Source organism: Lissotriton helveticus, chromosome 7 (assembly GCF_964261635.1).
Source record: "Lissotriton helveticus chromosome 7, aLisHel1.1, whole genome shotgun sequence".
In the NCBI taxonomy this organism is placed as follows: domain Eukaryota; kingdom Metazoa; phylum Chordata; class Amphibia; order Caudata; family Salamandridae; genus Lissotriton; species Lissotriton helveticus.
Window position 1 is genome coordinate 675,724,906 of NC_136068.1, and position 19,241 is coordinate 675,744,146.

The 19,241-nt window shown below is 43.4% G+C and overlaps 1 protein-coding gene across 5 annotated transcripts in view; it reads left to right on the forward strand.

Annotated features, from left to right (window-relative positions):
* The window catches only part of CSNK1A1 (casein kinase 1 alpha 1), a 55,538-nt gene that overhangs the window by 29,236 nt on the left and 7,061 nt on the right, over positions 1–19,241 (forward strand). For 3 of the 5 annotated variants that reach the window (XM_078652975.1, XM_078652973.1, XM_078652974.1), the window contains exons 3-7: positions 1,147–1,273; positions 1,415–1,513; positions 3,343–3,426; positions 5,350–5,489; positions 18,908–18,986. In XM_078652975.1, coding sequence (XP_078509101.1) covers positions 1,147–1,273; positions 1,415–1,513; positions 3,343–3,426; positions 5,350–5,489; positions 18,908–18,986 — 529 coding nt within the window. The remainder of the gene's footprint in view (positions 1–1,146; positions 1,274–1,414; positions 1,514–3,342; positions 3,427–5,349; positions 5,490–18,907; positions 18,987–19,241) is intronic. The other 2 variants (XM_078652977.1, XM_078652978.1) reach the window with 1 other exon arrangement.

Here is a 19,241-nt window from a genome sequence, read left to right on the forward strand (position 1 = left end):
TCCACGTTGTGATAGTACAGATGGGGATATGACACATATTTTTGCAGAATGTCCTAACCTGAGTCCCTTGTTGGGAGCTATTGAAGTCTTTCTGGATAGGTCACTAAAATGCAGAGTAAAACGAACAGCAGATGTGATTTTATTAGGAGTAGGGTGGGGCACAATACAACCGCAATATGAATACTTCCTGTTCGTGGCCATGGCGGTGCTACGATTGTGTATATCCTCTGCGTGGCGTGCTAGATCTCCACCCACTATGCAGCAGTGGATGGCAAGATTACTACATATTCACAATTTGGAAAAAGAGATATATGCTAGAAAAGGGAAAAAGGGAAGATTATTAGGGCTACGTATATGGAAACCGATCGCAGATTGGAAATGCAGAATCAAGAGAGCAGAGGTATAACGGAAGCCGCAAAATTGACCATCCCCATCTGCGGTGTGTTCTTTTGTTTGTTTTTTTCCACTTGTAGTCTGTCCACTTTTGGGGCTTCTTTCTTTTCTGAATTCTTTTTTGCCCATGTATCATATTGTCATTTGTTAAGTTGTCCTGTGCCGGAGGGAGGGAATACAACATTTTGAATAAAAATATTTTTTTTAAAAAAAGGGGAATTGAATGTGGGTAGATCGAGGCAACATGCAGCAGGGGTGAATTTGCAGCCTTTTTAAACTGCTTGTTTTATTTTTTGAGTGGGTGTGATTTATTTTCATCGTAAAGCAACATCTGTTTAACACTGACAAGATCTAGGTATACTACCATGCTTATTTGATCTTTGTGTAGTCTTTTGATGAGCACTCCTTGTAGTCTATGAATAAAAGTGCATCAGTAAACTCCTTTTGTGTTTATTAAAACAATATAGTATGTAACTTAATGATTTGGTATTTTTCATCATGAATTTATTATTCGAACTGTTTACATTCCTCGAAGAAATCTTTATAATCAATTGTACCTTTTATAATTCCTGCTGCTAATTTGTTTTAACGATGTGTTATCTTGCATTTGGAATGTATGTACATTGAATGTTATACATTTTATGATTTTAACAATCGAATAAAGAGTACTTGACTGACATCTAATAAAGTACTTTAAATATGACTGTGCCTTACATTGAAAATCATACCCGTGCATTATGCTGTTCCTTGCAGGTGGTACGGCCAAGAAAAAGACTACAATGTTCTCGTCATGGATCTGCTCGGCCCAAGCCTCGAGGACCTGTTTAACTTTTGTTCCCGGAGGTTCACAATGAAAACTGTCCTTATGTTAGCTGACCAGGTTGGTTCTACATTGATGTATGAGATTGCTGATAATGAGGGTTAGACAATGGCTTTCACGTTATTCTTCACCATGGGCTTGCATTGTAATTTACTAAAAAAATATTACTCTAAAGAATGCTATTTCCACTTTGTTTTGCAGATGATCAGCAGAATTGAATATGTGCATACAAAGAATTTTATACACAGAGACATTAAACCAGATAACTTCCTAATGGGTATCGGGCGTCATTGTAATAAGGTTAGTGTTTATTGCTGTGTCTGCGTCTGCAATATGGCTAGGACGCTGGCGGTCCATTGGAACATACAGGAATAAATCATGTGAAATGGTGTTCATAAATGTACCAGTTCCTCGAACAGTCAGGTAGGCTGGTTATGTATTTCTGTTACTCATTGTGCTAGTTTTGTGTTGTGGGTTTCATCTACAGGCTGTGGAACTAAAATGTACTCTTTTGATGAAGCTATTTACTGTATGTACTTAGTGGAGTTTGGCACTGCGCAATAGGAACAAATATGTATTAATTTTTTTAAGCATCCTGCAATATTTAGTTAAGACAGTTTAGGAACTAATTCCGACTAGTGTGTGTTAAACTGAAATTTCAATTAACTGTTTATGAATGGGCTGGAAGTGCATGATTTCAGTCGGAATAAATTGCTGTTTTTTTCTTCAATATAATTGTAATCTGAATGACCTGCTTCCTTAAGTTTCAGGATGTTGAGCTTGGGCAGACAGGCAGCAATTGGCAAAGCAAATACGAGCATGCTGTGCATTTAATTTTCATAGACCTTTTCATTTGGGGACAAATGTAGACCTTTATATTGGAAGCAAGACTGCTATTTTTTTCCTTATTGAGTATATGCCTTGGATAATGTTTAAATTGATTATAGGAACTGTTAGCTAAAATAAAATGTTTACCTTTGTTTGCCTGTATGAATGCCAACGTGGGTCCAATAACACAAATCGATGCTCAGTGTTAAATGGTGCGCACTGAAGTTTTAGAACCCTTTTTTGTTGGTACGCTCATCTCGTTCACTCACACTATAGGGTAAATCCAGTCACCTTGCAATTTGATGTAATGCTTTCCCAGGTTCCACACTTAACTGTTCTAGTGCTGGGAAACAGAAAATGCTTCAATTATACTAGAAAATGTGGACGTGTAACTGGGTTGTGGGTGTTGGTCAATTCTAATCTTTCTCGGTGTTGTGTGGCCAGTTTCTTGCTTCAATATAGGCTGGCCGACGGCTTTGTCAAGTTGTAGAAATGGCTTGACAATGTGCTGTTTTAAGTTGGATCTTATGCAAGCCGAATGCTTATAAATGTAAACATTGCAGGCCATTTTAAGACTCCTCGGCAATATAAATTTACGTTTAAGTGGAAGACCCTGGGGCAAATTAAGTGGGTTTTGATCTTAGTTAATGCCTGCAAGAACATGTTTAAATGATTTGTTGCAGACTTTATTCCATTGTAGGTTCATACTGTCTGCATTCTTTTGCAGTCTTCCCTCTTTTTCAAAATTCTAGATTTCTGTGGTAATCTTGTTCCAGTAGAGTAAATGGAAATGTGAATTATTCCTAATTCATTATCGGAGCATTTTGCTGCTGGTTGGAAGTCTACTTTCGGCCCTGTTAGTTATAAGCCCTGCATGCTTATGAAAGTAAACTTAAAGGGGACTAAATGCCTTCTACCTCTTCCTTACTGAAGATTTTATTGCTTATCCTTTGTTTTGGTGGGTTGAAGGGGAAAGACTGGCAGCTAGTCATACCAAAGGTTGTAACTGCTATAAGCGGTTACTTCTCTTGACTCCCAACGTTTGCCGCCATCCTCGTTTAAGGCAGTGCCATTCTGCTGGCTGTTGGAAACCAATTTGTATAAATTAACTTTAACTTGTCAATTTTCATTGGAAAGTAGTCTTAACAAAAAGGTGAAATTAAACTTAGCGCTTGGTGGAAGAAGGATGGCATTTGGCTACCCTGTTCTTTCTCTAATGCCTCGGTGTTGCCTGTCTGCGCCGGCCATTGTTGCAATGTAAGCAATACTGTTTGATGCACTGCCACCCTCTGTTTATTCAGTGTTTAGAATCTCCAGTGGGGAAGAGGAAAAGAAGCATGACTGTTAGTACTTCTCAGGACCCATCTTTCTCAGGACTAAATCAGGTCTGAAACTCTCCTATTCAAACCTCAACCCCAAATTCATGTGCTTTATTTTATTTTTGTCACCTCAGGAGATAGGCTTGCTCAAGCACCTCTTATGTTGGCATTATTCAGACATACTTGGCAAACATGTATCATTACTAAGAATTTCCCGGTTGCTTTTGCTTAGTGAATTTTGAATGTTTGCACCCTAGTTCTTTGTAGATCTGTTTTAAAATGCATGACTGAGTCACAAGGCAAATCGTTAACCAGTTTCAGGTGAGTTTGAAATGTAAATTAAGTGGCTGTCCTTTCAGTCTTCGGGGTGGGGGTGGGGGGGGGGGGGCAGTAGACCTTGTCATGAACTGGTGACATGCATGCCTCACAAGATAGCTACATTAATAGCTATGTATCCGTTTTTTAATGGTGCAGGTACTAAAATTATTTCTTAGATGCTGTTTATATTGCATGACTGGAGCTTTGGGGTGTGACTACTGTTGAACAAAAGACCTGCTTTGCACACTTGAATTAACATTGATTGTGTTTTTAAGAAAACTTAGTGTATTGGTCGTTCAAGGGATGTGATTGAAATTGTATAACAACTTTTATGATCTGTGGTAACCCTATGTCAAGAATCCCAAGGAGCCTCATCCTTGTTTGGTAGGAAACTTAACACTTTATTTTGAGATTTTTAGACCACTCGAGTGTATAGCTCAGATCTATAAAATTGTTAGTCTTCTCAGCCTCTAGTTTACCATATCTGGAAAGCGACTTCATTTTTCCTTATAAATCAAGTTTCGCTTATAAACTGCCTGAACCCAAAATCCTGATTCTTTCAGGTTTAGAACATGGTGGGAAGTTATCTGAAAATACCCTCTGTCTAGTAAAGTTCACAGAACGATCTATACTATCAGAACTATCTAGAACACATTATCTTGCCAGCGATTTTTTTTTAATGAATTTTTTTTTTTTTTTTTTGATGTGGTGTATGGTATACCTTTGAAGCAAGTCTTATTGCAACACAATCGTTCGCGCATGCAGTGGTTTTTGTAGGAAATGTGCTGCCAAGTTTATGTAGTGACTTCAAAATTTAAATTGCAGACAAAGGTGTCTGCTGTATCCCATCACAAATTCTACTGGAATTAAAGTCCTTTTAAAACGTATACAGTTATCGTCGTGCCCACCTATATTTAGAAGGTCTAGTCATGATGACCATTCTTTATAATAGCTGAAAGCTGGTTTAAATTTCGTTTACAATGTGCCGTAATCTTTCTTCGGGCTCTCTGTAGTACTGAATGGTTCCACAAATATATATGACCGGCACCATAAAGACTTTACTGTTCTCCTCTGTCTAGTTCTGCAAAAGTAGTGATTTGACAGTTTCCTAAATAATCTTAGTTAATATATTGAAGTCTATTTTATTCCTCCGGTGTACCTTTTTGGGGTGTCTCAAGTCCAGATGACTGAATATAACCAAACATATCTGTGCCTTTCAGACTGACACTGAGCTTCTGTCGAGACTTCAAACAACTCTACTTCTAATCTAGTACTCCTATTTGCCCCACCCACTTCAGAGTCTATCGATCCCTGTCACTACCTGCTCATACAAATGGTGCTGTATGTTTGCAAATCTACCGTTGCCGTTCTTGGAGGCTAAAGGGTTTACTACCCTTAATGCTGAAGTAGTAAGACCATACCACTGAGGCAACTCTGAGATGTTCTGCTTGCCTGTTGAGTGGTAGACGCAATGGGGACTGAAAAGAAATGTGCATGGTAATGAGTGCGTTGTGGTTGATGTCAGGAATGTTTTAATTTTTCTCTGAAATTTGTATACAAAGTGTAATTGTACTGTCAAACTTGGGTTAGTTGAGTGCTGAGGCATTTTCTGTTTGAAGTTTTTATTATTCCACGTTTTATACAAAACATGTATTTCCCTTTCTTTTGAAGTTATTCCTCATCGACTTTGGTCTGGCCAAAAAATACAGAGACAACAGGACGAGGCAACACATACCTTACCGAGAAGACAAAAACCTCACTGGCACTGCCAGATATGCCAGCATCAACGCACATCTTGGCATCGAACAGAGGTGAGCTCAGAATTGCTGCCCACTACTGCCACTTCCAAGGGGTATCAGTAGTTTCCTATAGAAACATTAGTCTGGCTTCTTGCAACAGTGGGTGTTTGGCAAATTTGTGTCTGCAGAAAGTGTGTTTGAGTGGCAGAATTATCTTTCCTCTAATGTAAATTCGTGCTCACATGTATACCTAATCTATTGAAAGCGGTTTGAATGCATTTGTATGTGTGTGTATATGTGTATATGTGTATGTGTATATATATATATATATATATATATATATATATATATATACACACACCCTCACTCTTCACCAGTACCGGTAAGAGATTGTTCAGCTGTCACAAGCGGTCCCAGTAAGGTCACTGGCAGACCTCAATATTCTTTCCAAATATACCTCCCTTTCCAGCAAGTAAACCAGGACACCCAGAGCTTCTTGCAGAGAAAGTTTATTTTGCAAGTGAATAAACAACGACTCGTTTCACCATTGCGTGATCAAGCCGTAATGGTGAAACGCGTCGTATTTTTTTCACTTGCAAAATAAACTTTCTCTGCAAGAAGCTCTGGGTGTCCTGGTTTACTTCCTGGTATGGGAGGTATATTTGGAAAGAAAATATATATAGATCTACACTTGCGACGGACGCCGTCCTCCTACACCCACTGTGACGTCGGACGTCCAGGGGCAGTCCGACGCATGTAAGATGTTAAATGTGTGTTTGTGTATAGATGGCTTTTGTGGAGTGTGTTCCCACCAATGGGAAAGCTGCTGGACATTCTAAAGACTAGGTTGGGCCAGTATCTTGAATGAGTGGCTTCTGGCGATGGCCGAAATGCATTATGCCCTGTTAATCCAGTAAAGAGCTTCCAACAGAATTTCCCCCCGTGTGGCCTCTGCAGTCTGCAGGAGTTTTTTGGATATATATCTTCAAAACAGAGTTGCCCCGAAAGGGAGAGCCACCTCTCAGGTAGGTTTCATTCACCGTTTAATCAGGAAGCTGCAACAGGGTTAGCAGAATGTCACGTTTTCATAAAGCCTGCCTCGTTTCGTGCAAGGATGCACTTCATCAAAGCCCTCGTATAACTCTCAAAACGACCTCCTGTTCCGCTCCTGTTGAAGAAATGTTACGGCTGGCCCAGCCGTGGACGGAGCCCCGCCGCATGAAAGCGGTCCTTTGATGATGCCAGATGGTTATCACCAGTGGAACAGGAGGTGGTTTTGGGAGTTATACAAGGCAGCAGTGCACAGTGGTTTCATTCACGAATACCCACTGGGGTTTTATCTTGCAAATAAGACGCAGCGCGAAGCACCTTACTAAAGGAATACTGACGGGCACTACAGGTACCAGAAGGCATTGCCAGCAGCCACTGGGCGGGTACCTTTGGTTTAAAACAGTGCCTGACCTGCTTTGCGGTGCTTCATGAACTTTGCCTTTGAAGTGCATTCTTGCACGAAATGCGTCCGGCTTTATGAAAACGTGACATTCTGCTAACCCTGTTGCAGCTTCCTGATTAAACTGTGAATGAAACCTACCTGAGAGGTGGCTTGTCCTTTGGGGGCAACTCTGTTTTGAAGAAATATATATCACTGCATTAAAGGCACTCGCCCCTTTTTTGTTTCCTCACAAAGATTTTCCACACTTGGAAAGCCATGACCGTTTTAATTCGCAGGCCTTTTTAAATATTACTTTTGTTTTATTTCCCCATAAAAAATTCCCCCCAGTTTGCAAAAGCTTTACAGTATTCATGCATTGTGATTGCTGCCAGGTGAGTGTCCAACACTAAATTGAATATAAGCCTCTCAGAGTACCTTCTCCAAAAGAAAGTGTTTAACCATTTAAACACTGGAGATAGTTCAAATTTGAAAGTGAATTTGCTTTGCTTTTTTTTGTTGTCTTTATAATGCAATGTCCTTTATCGTAATGAGCATCTAGTCTGTCAGTTTATTTAGCATTTTGGTAAGTTATTGGAATTTGTACAGTGCATTCTTAACATTTGTATGTCGCATTTTACACTATATTTGTGGATCACACCAAATCTGGTCTTGGTCTCTCAGATGCGCTGCGTTCTGCTCAACAACTTTGTGTTCTTTCAGTGCTGTTGCTGTTAATCATGCATCGCATTTTACTAAGTTGGCAAATCTCAGCATTGACTATGTGCCCCAAGCAAGCGCTTTCTTGTCCTTTGTAATTTTCTTAACGTGATTTGCTGGCCAGAGTATTAAGAGCCATTGTGAATTTAAATGCACAGAAATGAATGGAGGTAGGGGGAAGGCTCTTGAATGGGCGGAGATCGAGCTGAAGTCTGAGTTGTTGTGCCTGCCTTCTGCAACACACATCTTTCCTGTTACTGTAATCTGTTTGATCCAGTGTGCTCACTAGGCATGCTTTCCCAGTAGATCTGAATCCATCTTGGGTTACCGTGCGCACCAACAGTCTGGAGCAAGTTCTGATAATTTGGTTTGTTTCCATGTATATTGAAGCATCTGAGCAGTTTTTCTTTGACCAGTTTTGTCTTTGCTTGACACATCCATTCCTTGGAGTATTCATTTCCATATTGAATCCTTTATCTGCTAAGTCAGTGTCTGTCCCTGCCTGTTTTTTCATACTCAAATGTAACTTTCCAGATATGAAAAAACGTATTTTGTAGAGAAACTATGTCACTTTTTTTTGGTGTGAAGACTAGTGGAAAGGTAGTACGAAAGGGTTTTGATTTTCAAGAAAACTCACCTAGGTCTCTGCAAGTGATAGTTTGTACCCTATCAACTAGAAGTACATCGTACCATTTTGACATTGGTAATTGATTTATCGTTAACCATAACACTTAAGTGCCATGTCGGGGGTGGTAAGAGCTGTGTACATTACTATAGCGGCAGCCCTCAATTTATAGTCCATAACCTCTCCATAATAATAATTCTAACTCTAGCCATTAGTTGGGTTAAATGAATCTTCCCTTTTTACTAATACTTGCCTTAATCCTTGACTAAAATTGCATGCATTATCTTAAATCAAGCTTTAAACCATGATTAGTTTATTTTACACATTTTAATTCGAAAGAATATCATATGCTGACCCTAAGCCAATTTTGAATTTAATTACAACTAACCTAATTTTACTATACAACCTTTAAAAATGTACTTAAATTAACATGTACTTATCACTTTCAATTCAACGATTAATTTGCCCCAAATAATGACTGTTCGCTGAATCTCTGTAGCAGTCACATCACCACATTGCCATTAATGATCTAGGTGTTCCTTACGTGACGCCTATACCATCAATTTATCTGTAGAGGTTCTTGCTGGGGTTCACTTAATTTTTTTAGTAATTGAAGTCAGCTGATTAACATAGGTTTTAAAAGTGCCAATGTGTGTGTACCCTTCCTGTTACTTCTGTTAGAATGGGGTGCTTTTTTAGAACGGTCTGAAGCAAAGATCAAGATTATATCATACGTTTTTGCATTCTTTGCACTGCAGATTTCACATCTTGTTTTAGATATAAAGAGAATGTTTACATAAGGATTTGTTTTATGCGGTTACTTAAACACAGATTTATGTATGAAAGGCCCACAAAGATGCATTAAAGGATAATCACTGATGACCATCTAACATTAAGTAATTCTCCAAGCCCAATAAATGGTACATTACAACTATTAATTAGTTGTACAATTCAACATCCTCAAATTGCACCTTAACAGCCCAAGTGGACAACTAACAAACTATCCAGAGAAGCAGTTAACGCATTCCCTCCTTCACCATATAGTTTAAAAACAAAAACTACAAATTCCATCAACCAAATATCTACAGTGATATAAGAACTATGCTTAAATATCCAAACTCTAAATTCCCAACCAAAGCAGTTAAACAGGGATTGTCTAAACCAGTTAGTAAAAAGCCCCAGCTTGAGTTATCGATCTTTAGCCGGACAGTAGGCATTCAAATTGGGAATATGAACTTCTAAAGATGAGCTTTTCTTAAACCAGCTATTAAATATAGTCCACTGTAACTTAAGCTGAAAAAATGATCCCATATGTCATCCTTTGATATGATCAGATCTTAATTGGTTTGTTTTTGAATTTTATGTACCTTTCTGAAAGTATGTTGTAAGGAATTATACATTTTACTCCAGTATTGGAACTTTCATAGATTCACATGCCTGAATCATTCCCCGTCGTCAAGACGGGAGTCTCCGGTATATAAAAAAAGCAGTGCTTAGTAGTAAAGCAAACTGAAAAAAGGCCTAGGCCCATTTCCCTTTTGCAACCCATAGCCTTTGTTATGTAAAAAAGGCCCAAACTTTTCCCTGAACCAATCGGAGCTCCTCACCCTCTAGAACCCTCCTGAGAGAACCTTCTGCCCCTCAGATTTTTCTACCGCACGTTGTGCTAGGGAGTCTCCTTTGAGCTCTGCTCAATCTTTACTTTTACAGTATTTTGACTTAGATTTGAGGTTTTTCATCTACCATGTCTGAGAAGAAAGGATTATTTAGAGCTTGTTCCACCGGCTCTAAAAAGAGGCTTTATACAGATGACGCTTACAAAGACTGCATCTACTGCCTCTATCCAGACCATAAGGCAGCAGATTGTAAGGTATGTCGTACCTTTTCTAATAAAACCTTGAGAGATCCTGAGGGAAGGCTGCTGATCTGGCTTCAGAAGGTTAAAGCCAGGAAGGAGATCCCCTCAAGTGAGTGAAGAGGAATCTGTGGTGTCTAAGATCTCAGAAGAGAAGTAGATCTCCTCAGACACATTCCTCAGGAGAAAGACCTGAGAAGGCCCCTAAAAAGACCACTCCAGGAACTTCAGGGTGCAGTCCCTCAAAATCCCCTTCAGTTACAGCTAAGGGGAAGAAGGGTTCTGCTGGTGAGGTGATATCAGTGAAAGCCGCCTCAGATCCACCACAATCACCTCAGAAAATCAAGATTACCATCAAACGGACTTCGTCTACGCCTTCTGAGGAGAAAGATAATGTTTCAGCACCGTCGACGGGACTGTCGACGAAAAAAGGATCATCGACGACAAAAACACCTCCGTCGTCGACTAAGAAAGATGGTGTTAAAGCTGGTGAGAAAACCGCGTCGACTATTTCACCGTCGACTGCGATATCGTCTACTGTTTTAACCGTCGACGAGGACTGCGTAGATGGTGACTACAACGTCGACGACGATGACTTGGTAGACGACGGCGATGGGAATCTCGTCGACAAGTGGAAAAAACACCCGAAAAAAGGTTGGTGCCTTGAAAAAAACCTATAACACCAGAGGTTACATCTCCGAGCAAGGTCTCTCCGTTGCTGCCATCTCACCTGCTGAAAGAGGAAGATTCGGAAGAGTAAGATGAGGAGTATGGAATTGCAAGTAGCCCTTCGCAACTGCAGGTCAAGTACCAGGAGGAGGATTCTGAGGAAGAATATGGGGGTTATCAGGAACAACCCAGGAACAGCACCAATATCGCCAACAGCAACGTGAGGAGATGACAAGTGTGCCATCCTCTTTGTTGAGGGACCTCCAGGGCATGCTCGAAGATTATAGAAGAGCTACCCAGCTACTCCAGTCGCTCAACAGGCCCCAGAGGTTATTCCACGTCCACAGTCTGTGCCAGGGACACCGGTTCGTAGGAGAGAGATTTTGCCAGAGCCTACTGCTAGGTCTCCACTGCCGACGTCATATCCCAATACCTCGGATGACAATCATGAGGATGGGGAAATTGCGGACACAAGTGCAGAATGGCATGACTATATCACCCCCTCACCTTCAACTCCTACGCCGAGACCAGTAGATTCTCCACCGGAGGACATTGGTGGATTTCATAATTTGATGGAAAGAGCCACTAAGATTTGCACTGACCATGACAGAAGAGAAGATGGAGTGTTTTTTATACGACTTCAAGGACTCTTATCGGAGATCTGTGCAATCCCTGCCTATAGTGTCTCCTATTTGGAAGGAAGGATTAAAGGTCATGGAGACGCCAGCTACGGTAACGCCGGTTCTGGCCAGACTAGATAAAAAGTATAAGGCACGTATGGATGCTCCAGCTTGCCTTTTGGGTCATCCCAAACCGGATTCTGTTATTACTCGGGCGGCACAACAGAAATCCAGGAACCCATCTGCTCCGATTGCAACACCTCCGGACAAAGAGGGCAGAAGGTAGGACAATGCGGGAAAAAGGTTTTCCATAATGTCGGCTCTGCTAGTGAGAGCAGCTAATGCCCTAGCTCTCTTGGGAAGGTACGACAGGCAGATGTGGTGTGACCTGTCTCCATACATTAACCAGGTGCCGGAACCAGAGAAGCAGGAGGCGAAGAAGATTCTCATGGAAGGAGAGAAGACTTCGGCCGAAGTCATAGACTGCGCTATGGGTATAGCGACCACGGCATTTAGATCCTTGGGAGGAGCGGCGGTCCTGCGCAGGCAAGGATTGCTGCGAGCAACAGCGTTTAGGCCAGAGGTGCAAAACAAGATTTTAGACCTCCCTTTCAATGGAGAAGAGTTATTTGAGAAGTATGTTGATGATACTCTGCAGAGTATCAAGAAGGATACGGCAAAGGCTCTGGGGACACTGCAATACAGAAAAACCCCTTTTCATGGCTCCAGGGGTAGAGGGCAGTCCTCGTATAGAGGAGGATACCAACAGGGGAGATATTCTTCTTATCCGTCCTCATCGCAGCCTTACCGTCAACAGTACAGCCAGCGTCAATCAGGAGGATAAACAAAATCAACTCCCAAGAGGACGGGGTGGCCGAGGAAAGGACATCACCCGTCGACAATGACAACCTCCATCTTCCGGCTCTGTCAGATCCTCCCCTGGGTGGAAAGATTGCTCACTATCTTCACAATTGGCGGGAAATAACAACGGATCAATGGGTCCTCAAAATAATTCAATTTGGTCATACCCTAGAATTTCTTCAAACGCCCCCTTGTACGCCACCGATGCACCAGAGAGCCAACCATCTGCATCAACTCCGGCAGGAGATTCGGACAATGCTCCGAAAGGGAGCAATAGAACCGGTACCGAAAGCCCAGGAAAACAAGGGGTTTTACTCCTGGTTTTTTCTTGTCAAGAAAAACAAGCTCCAGTGGTGCCCCATTCTGGATCTCAGATCCTTAAACACCTATCTCAAGAAACCATCTTTCAGGATGGTGTCGCTGCATGACATCCTTCCGTTATTAAACGCAGGAGATCATATGACCACATTGGACCTACAAGACGCGTATTTCCACGTCCCGATCCATCCTGCACACAGACAGTACCTTCGGTTCTTAGTAGCCGGAAGACATTACCAATTCAGGGTACTGCCATTCGGCTTGAAGACAGCGCCGAGAGTTTTCACGAAATGCCTGGCTCCAGTGGCGGCTGTGATTAGGAAGCAAAAACATCAAATATTTCCTTACCTCGATGACTGGTTAGTCAAAGCACCATCAAAGGTACAGGCCAGAGCGTCAACACAGGCCTGCATAGACTTGTTCGCCAATCTAGGATTGACTCTCCACGAGGGAAAGTCAAACCTCCACCCAGCAAAAGTGATCACATTTCTGGGGGCAATATTGGACACGGAATGCAACAAAGCGTTTCCCTCCGAAGAAAGGCAATTGAGGATTGTGTCCCTCTTCCAAGACTTTGTAAAAAGAAAGTCTTTCAGTCCGCAGGTACAAATCCTTGCTGGGCACGATGTCATCTTGTATTCCCCTGGTACCTTGCTGCAGGCTAAGGATGAGACCATGGCAAGAGCAGATCGATCTCCAATGGCGTCAAGCGAAGGGATCTTTCGAAGATACAATATGGGTGACACCAGTGATGGTACAGACAGCAAAGTGGTGGACACAAAGGAAATGTGTCTCAAGGACTGACGTTTCTGGCAAAAGCGGCTCCTCTAGTGGTAATGACGGATGCATCCTTAGAAGGATGGGGAGCTTTCCTTCAGGACCTTCAGGTCCGCAGTCCTTGGAAGGTGCACGAGCAGCAATTACACATAAATCTGCTGGAGCTCAGAGCGATTCGCTTGGCATTGCTGGCTTTTCTACCAAGGATAAGAGGTTCGCCGGTGTTGGTAAGAACAGACAACCCTACGATGATGCATTATGTGAACAAGTAAGGGGGAACGAGATCTCTCTCTCCCTGACTCAAGAAGCCCAGGAGATATGGGAATGGGCTCTTCAGCAAGGGATATCATTGTCAGCAGAACACCTCCCGGGGGATCAAAACGTCAAGGCGGATACTCTCAGCAGGCTCAAATCGTCCTGCCACGAATGGGAGCTAGACCAGGGGATCCTGGACAGCGTCTTTCAAAGATGGGGAACACCAATAGTGGACTTCTTCGCTACAAGGGAAAACAGAAAATGCCAGTACTTCGCAAGCTGGCTTCTCCAGAAGGGATCTTGGAGGAATGCGTTTTCCATGGCATGGTCTGGCATCTTTGCCTACGGTTTTCCTCCAATTCCTCTTCTCCCCCGCGTACTGGTGAAGATCAAGAAAGAGCCATGCAGACTGATCCTGGTAGCCCCGTGGTGGCCCAGACAACACTGGTTCACGGAACTGCTGCTGCTGTCGGAGGACCGTCCAATTCGGTTGCGTCCAATTCCATCGCTTCTGACAATGTCCAAGGGGCAGGTGCTCCATCCGGATCCGAAATGCTTGCGATTAGCAGCCTTTCTCCTGAACACTGAGTTTAGCCATCTGAACATCTCACACAAATGTAGAGATCCTGTCCAAGGCCAGAGCGGAGAGTACCAACAAAACCTACAGGATGAAATGGAAGAGGTTTTGTCTGGTGTAAGAGGCATAACGTTCACCCTCTTATTGCTGCACCTCATCAAGTTATACCTTACGTTCTGCTATTGGCAAAGTCAGGATTAGCACACGCTTCCATCAAGGTGCATTTGGCTGCGTTATCCCGCTACAGGAGGTCATCGTCAGGCCCATCCTTATGGTCCTCAAGGATTAACAAGCAATTTATGAAGGGGATATTCAGGGTCTTTCCTCCAGTAAAGCCTCCACCACCACTATGGAATCTGAATATTGTACTCTCTCAATTGATGAAACCACCGTTTGAACCGATACATAGGGCAGATCTGAAGTTCTTGTCCTGGAAGGTGGCTCTTCTCATTGCATTGACTTCAGCGAGAAGAGTAGGTGAACTACAAGCGCTCACGATTCAGGAGCCTTTCTTAGTTTCAGTATAGAATGATTCTCAGGACAAACCCGAAGTTCATTCCGAAGGTGCCAACTGATTTTCATTTGAACGAACCCTTGGTGTTGAAACGTTTCTTTCCTCATCCGTAAACAGCAGCGAAATGAGTATTGCATTCACTGGACGTTCAGAGATGTATGAAATTTTACTTGAAAGAAACTAAGGCGTTTCGCAAGTCTTCTCAGTTATTAGTCGTTTTCAGCGCACCCAGGAAAGGTTTCCCGCTGTCAAAGAGGGGAATTGCCAAATGGATTTCCAGTGCGATTGTCTACTGTCATCAAGCTGCTAGAAAGCCTTTAAATGCACGAGTTCGTGCCCATTCCACGAGGGCGGTGGCCACATACACTGCACTGTTTGGAGGAGTGCCAATCCAGGATATCTACAGAGCAGCGACCTGGGCATCTACGCACACCTTCACCAGGCACTACTGCTTGGAGGCAGCCGCAGAATCGGATGCGGGGTTGGGAGAGGCGGTACTGCGAAGTATCATCCTTTTTTACATCCCTCTATCCGTAATTGTTCTTGTTTGCAAAGTCACATTTTCTATACGTATATACATATGAGGTTATGCTTCATTTTCAAATTGTATTGCATGATTATGAAATGTATCTGAGAAATGTGCTTTGTTTTTCACTGCTCGTTATTCTGATTCAGGCATGTGAATCTATGAAAGTTCCAATACTGGAGTAAGAAAACAAGTTACTTACCTGTAACTTTAGTTCTCCAGTATTGGAAGCTTTCATAGATTCACATGCACCCACCCTCCTCCCCTGAGAGGCTCACCTCTGATTTAGGACAAGGAGTGTTATATGCATGAGTGCGCGAAAAATCTGAGGGGCAGAAGGTTCTCGCAGGAGGGTTCTAGAGGGTGAGGAGCTTTGATTGGTTCAGGGAAAAGTTTGGGCCTTTTTAGGTCTCGCCTAGACGAAAGCGAAGCTTTGCTGTCTGGCGAGACAACTTATGTAGTTACTTTTCGGGGAATGTGGACAGCAGAGTTCTACGTGCTTTCCCTTGCCGAGATTGAACCTCGGGAGCACGCACGTCGCCGTGCCTCATAAAGCCTCACTCACGCATGCGCACATACACAGCCATACACACACGCACCCCCCCTTAAACAGACACACGCGCACACAGACAGACACACGCACACACACACACACACACACACACACTCAGACACACACCTCTCCTCTCCCTCAACACACTCACCTGTTCTGGCGGTGCTCGGCGGCGGTTCTGGCTCTCGGGCGGCGGTAGCGCTTTGCGGGGCTCTCTCACCACATGAGAGCCCTGCCTTCCCCATGCGCCCGGCCGCTCTTCACCCGGTCCCCCATCTCGGGACCGGGACTCAATCAGGAGCCTTCGTGGCTCCTCGGGCAGCTCGCTCTCGACGCGATGGGGCGGGACTTCCGGTCGGGTCCGCGATGTGATTGGCCGAACCGCTTCCGGGTCGTCACAGGCAGCGCGGCGGGGATTTTTTCAAAATGTAGTCTTCTCACAGGAATGTCCGGGGGCGGACTGTGGGCTTGCTATGCCATTACAGGTTAAATGTAGTCTTCTCACAGGAATGTCCGGGGGCGGACTGTGGGCTTGCTATGCCATTACAGGTTAAATGTAGTCTTCTCACAGGAATGTCCGGGGGCGGACTGTGGGCTTGCTATGCCATTACAGGTTAAATGTAGTCTTCTCACAGGAATGTCCGGGGGCGGACTGTGGGCTTGCTATGCCATTACAGGTTAAATGTAGTCTTCTCACAGGAATGTCCGGGGGCGGACTGTGGGCTTGCTATGCCGGTCGGGTCCGCGATGTGATTGGCCGAACCGCTTCCGGGTCGTCACAGGCAGCGCGGCGGGGATTTTTTCAAAATGTAGTCTTCTCACAGGAATGTCCGGGGGCGGACTGTGGGCTTGCTATGCCATTACAGGTTAAATGTAGTCTTCTCACAGGAATGTCCGGGGGCGGACTGTGGGCTTGCTATGCCATTACAGGTTAAATGTAGTCTTCTCACAGGAATGTCCGGGGGCGGACTGTGGGCTTGCTATGCCGGTCGGGTCCGCGATGTGATTGGCCGAACCGCTTCCGGGTCGTCACAGGCAGCGCGGCGGGGATTTTTTCAAAATGTAGTCTTCTCACAGGAATGTCCGGGGGCGGACTGTGGGCTTGCTATGCCATTACAGGTTAAATGTAGTCTTCTCACAGGAATGTCCGGGTCCGGACTGTGGGCTTGCTATGCCGGTCGGGTCCGCGATGTGATTGGCCGAACCGCTTCCGGGTCGTCACAGGCAGCGCGGCGGGGATTTTTTCAAAATGTAGTCTTCTCACAGGAATGTCCGGGGGCGGACTGTGGGCTTGCTATGCCATTACAGGTTAAATGTAGTCTTCTCACAGGAATGTCCGGGGGCGGACTGTGGGCTTGCTATGCCATTACAGGTTAAATGTAGTCTTCTCACAGGAATGTCCGGGGGCGGACTGTGGGCTTGCTATGCCATTACAGGATAATTGATTTATATTGTGGTAAATTGATGAGTTTCCAGACCGTCATAGCACTTAAATGTAGCTATGTATATTTAACTTGCTTATGTGCTGCCAGGCTTCACAATGGTTATATGTTTTTTGTAAAATTAAAACAAGTCATCCTGCCTTTATCCCCAAAAACTAATTGCAATACCACGATCATGTGCTCTGGGAGATTTATACATCACAGTTGACACATTAGGCATTGGCAACTATTTACAATACAATTTTCTGCTTCCCGTCTTCACTCGGAATTTCTCAATGTTGACACATCAACCTAAAAACCAAAAATTTAATTCTAATATCTGAGCTCCACCAGTCATTAGCGAAGTGCAACTGCAACCTACAACTAGGTTGTTCATGGAGTTTGTATGTTAAGGGAATAGACCTCCAAAGTGAGGCGTAATGGCTAAAATCTGTTCAACTGATTATGCAACGCATGCGATTCGGAAAATGAGGTATGGGTTTCTAGTAAAGCAGAGCACATTACAAGTAAAGGAGGCACTAAAGACTGACAGCAAATGACTATGTTGCCTGTAAGAGATCAGACAAATACAATTAAGACCCAATACTCCTGAAGTGTGTGACCACTGAAAATAATCCATGAAAACGTCAGAGGTCGATTCACAAAATGTTCTGTGGCATGATCTTACACCTAAACTAAACAGAATATTTTTCAGCTAGAAGATGCACTCATTTAATGTTGGGTTGAATGTACAACTGAACCTTGTTTACACTCTGTCTGCAAGGAGCGTATTGCAAATTAATGGCCAGGTACCAGTTGGATGATTTTGCAACGAGTCTGTAATGGCAGAACCACATCCGATAGGGAAGGAAAACATACTTTTAATCGTCCGTCTTGCACTAGTCTGATTGGTTACTTTTTGGTAGGTGTGGCCCTATTTAATTAACATGGTAGTCCACCTAAGACAGGACCGTTATATCAACGCATTTTCTATGATCATAGCCCTTCCACCCTGTGGCATGGCAGTTGCCCCCTCCCTTTGATAGTAGACTGAGGCAATTTAACAACATGCGCTGAGTGAAATTGTCAGATTTACTCTGAAGAGCTTGTGGTGGCAGTTTACAAAATCATACACCATCTGGAAGGGCTACTATCCGCGCCAGGTTTGGCACACTTGCGATGTACAGGAGAAGAGTAGCGCCAATAGCTCTAACTTTTGCAAAGGCGAGACCGTTGCATTGTAAATGCTTGTTTACATAAAGGCTATGGGTTGCAAAAGGGAAATGGGCCTAGGCCTCTTTTCAGTTTGCTTTACTACTAAGCACTGCTTTTTTATATACCGGAGACTCCCGTCTCGACAACGGGGAATGATTCAGGCATGTGAATCTATGAAAGCTTCCAATACTGGAGAACTAAAGTTACAGGTAAGTAACTTGTTTCCTTACAGTCCGCCTCATTGGTTTCACCTTTTGTATAGCTTGTGGTACTTCTCAGACGGAGGTTTGACTTCTGAAGTGGTAAAATTGTGTGATTAGGAATTTAGTAGCTACCTTTCTGGGAATGAGGCAGTTTGTATTTAACCTTAAACAAAGCTGGCCAGATGACCAGGTCTTCTAGCAATTCCACACTTGACTCAACTTCCTACTCAAGATTTTTAAATGTAGCCTGTGTAAAAATAGTATGTTATAATTAAACTGCATATTTCTAACACACCAAGGAATGGCCCATAGACCCCCAATGATTACTTTCTTCCAATATTGATTTGTGCAGCCGGCGAGACGACATGGAGTCACTGGGATACGTGCTAATGTACTTCAACAGAACCAGCTTACCTTGGCAAGGATTGAAGGTAGGTCATGCATTCGTACTGTTAAACAAAAAATGTTGAATGTGACTGGGCTAATTGGTTAATAGTGCATGCAGCGTAGAGTTGCCATGGTTTCGAAATAGTTAGATATTACATTTTGTGAACACCCATATTCCATTTTCAGACTAGTTGCATTTGCCTTTGTAGCAGACCGCTTTGTGGACCAAGAAGTCACAGCTGCAAAAGCAAACTGTGTAGTGGTGTTTTGCTCTGTTTGCATGCACTAGTGATACGTAT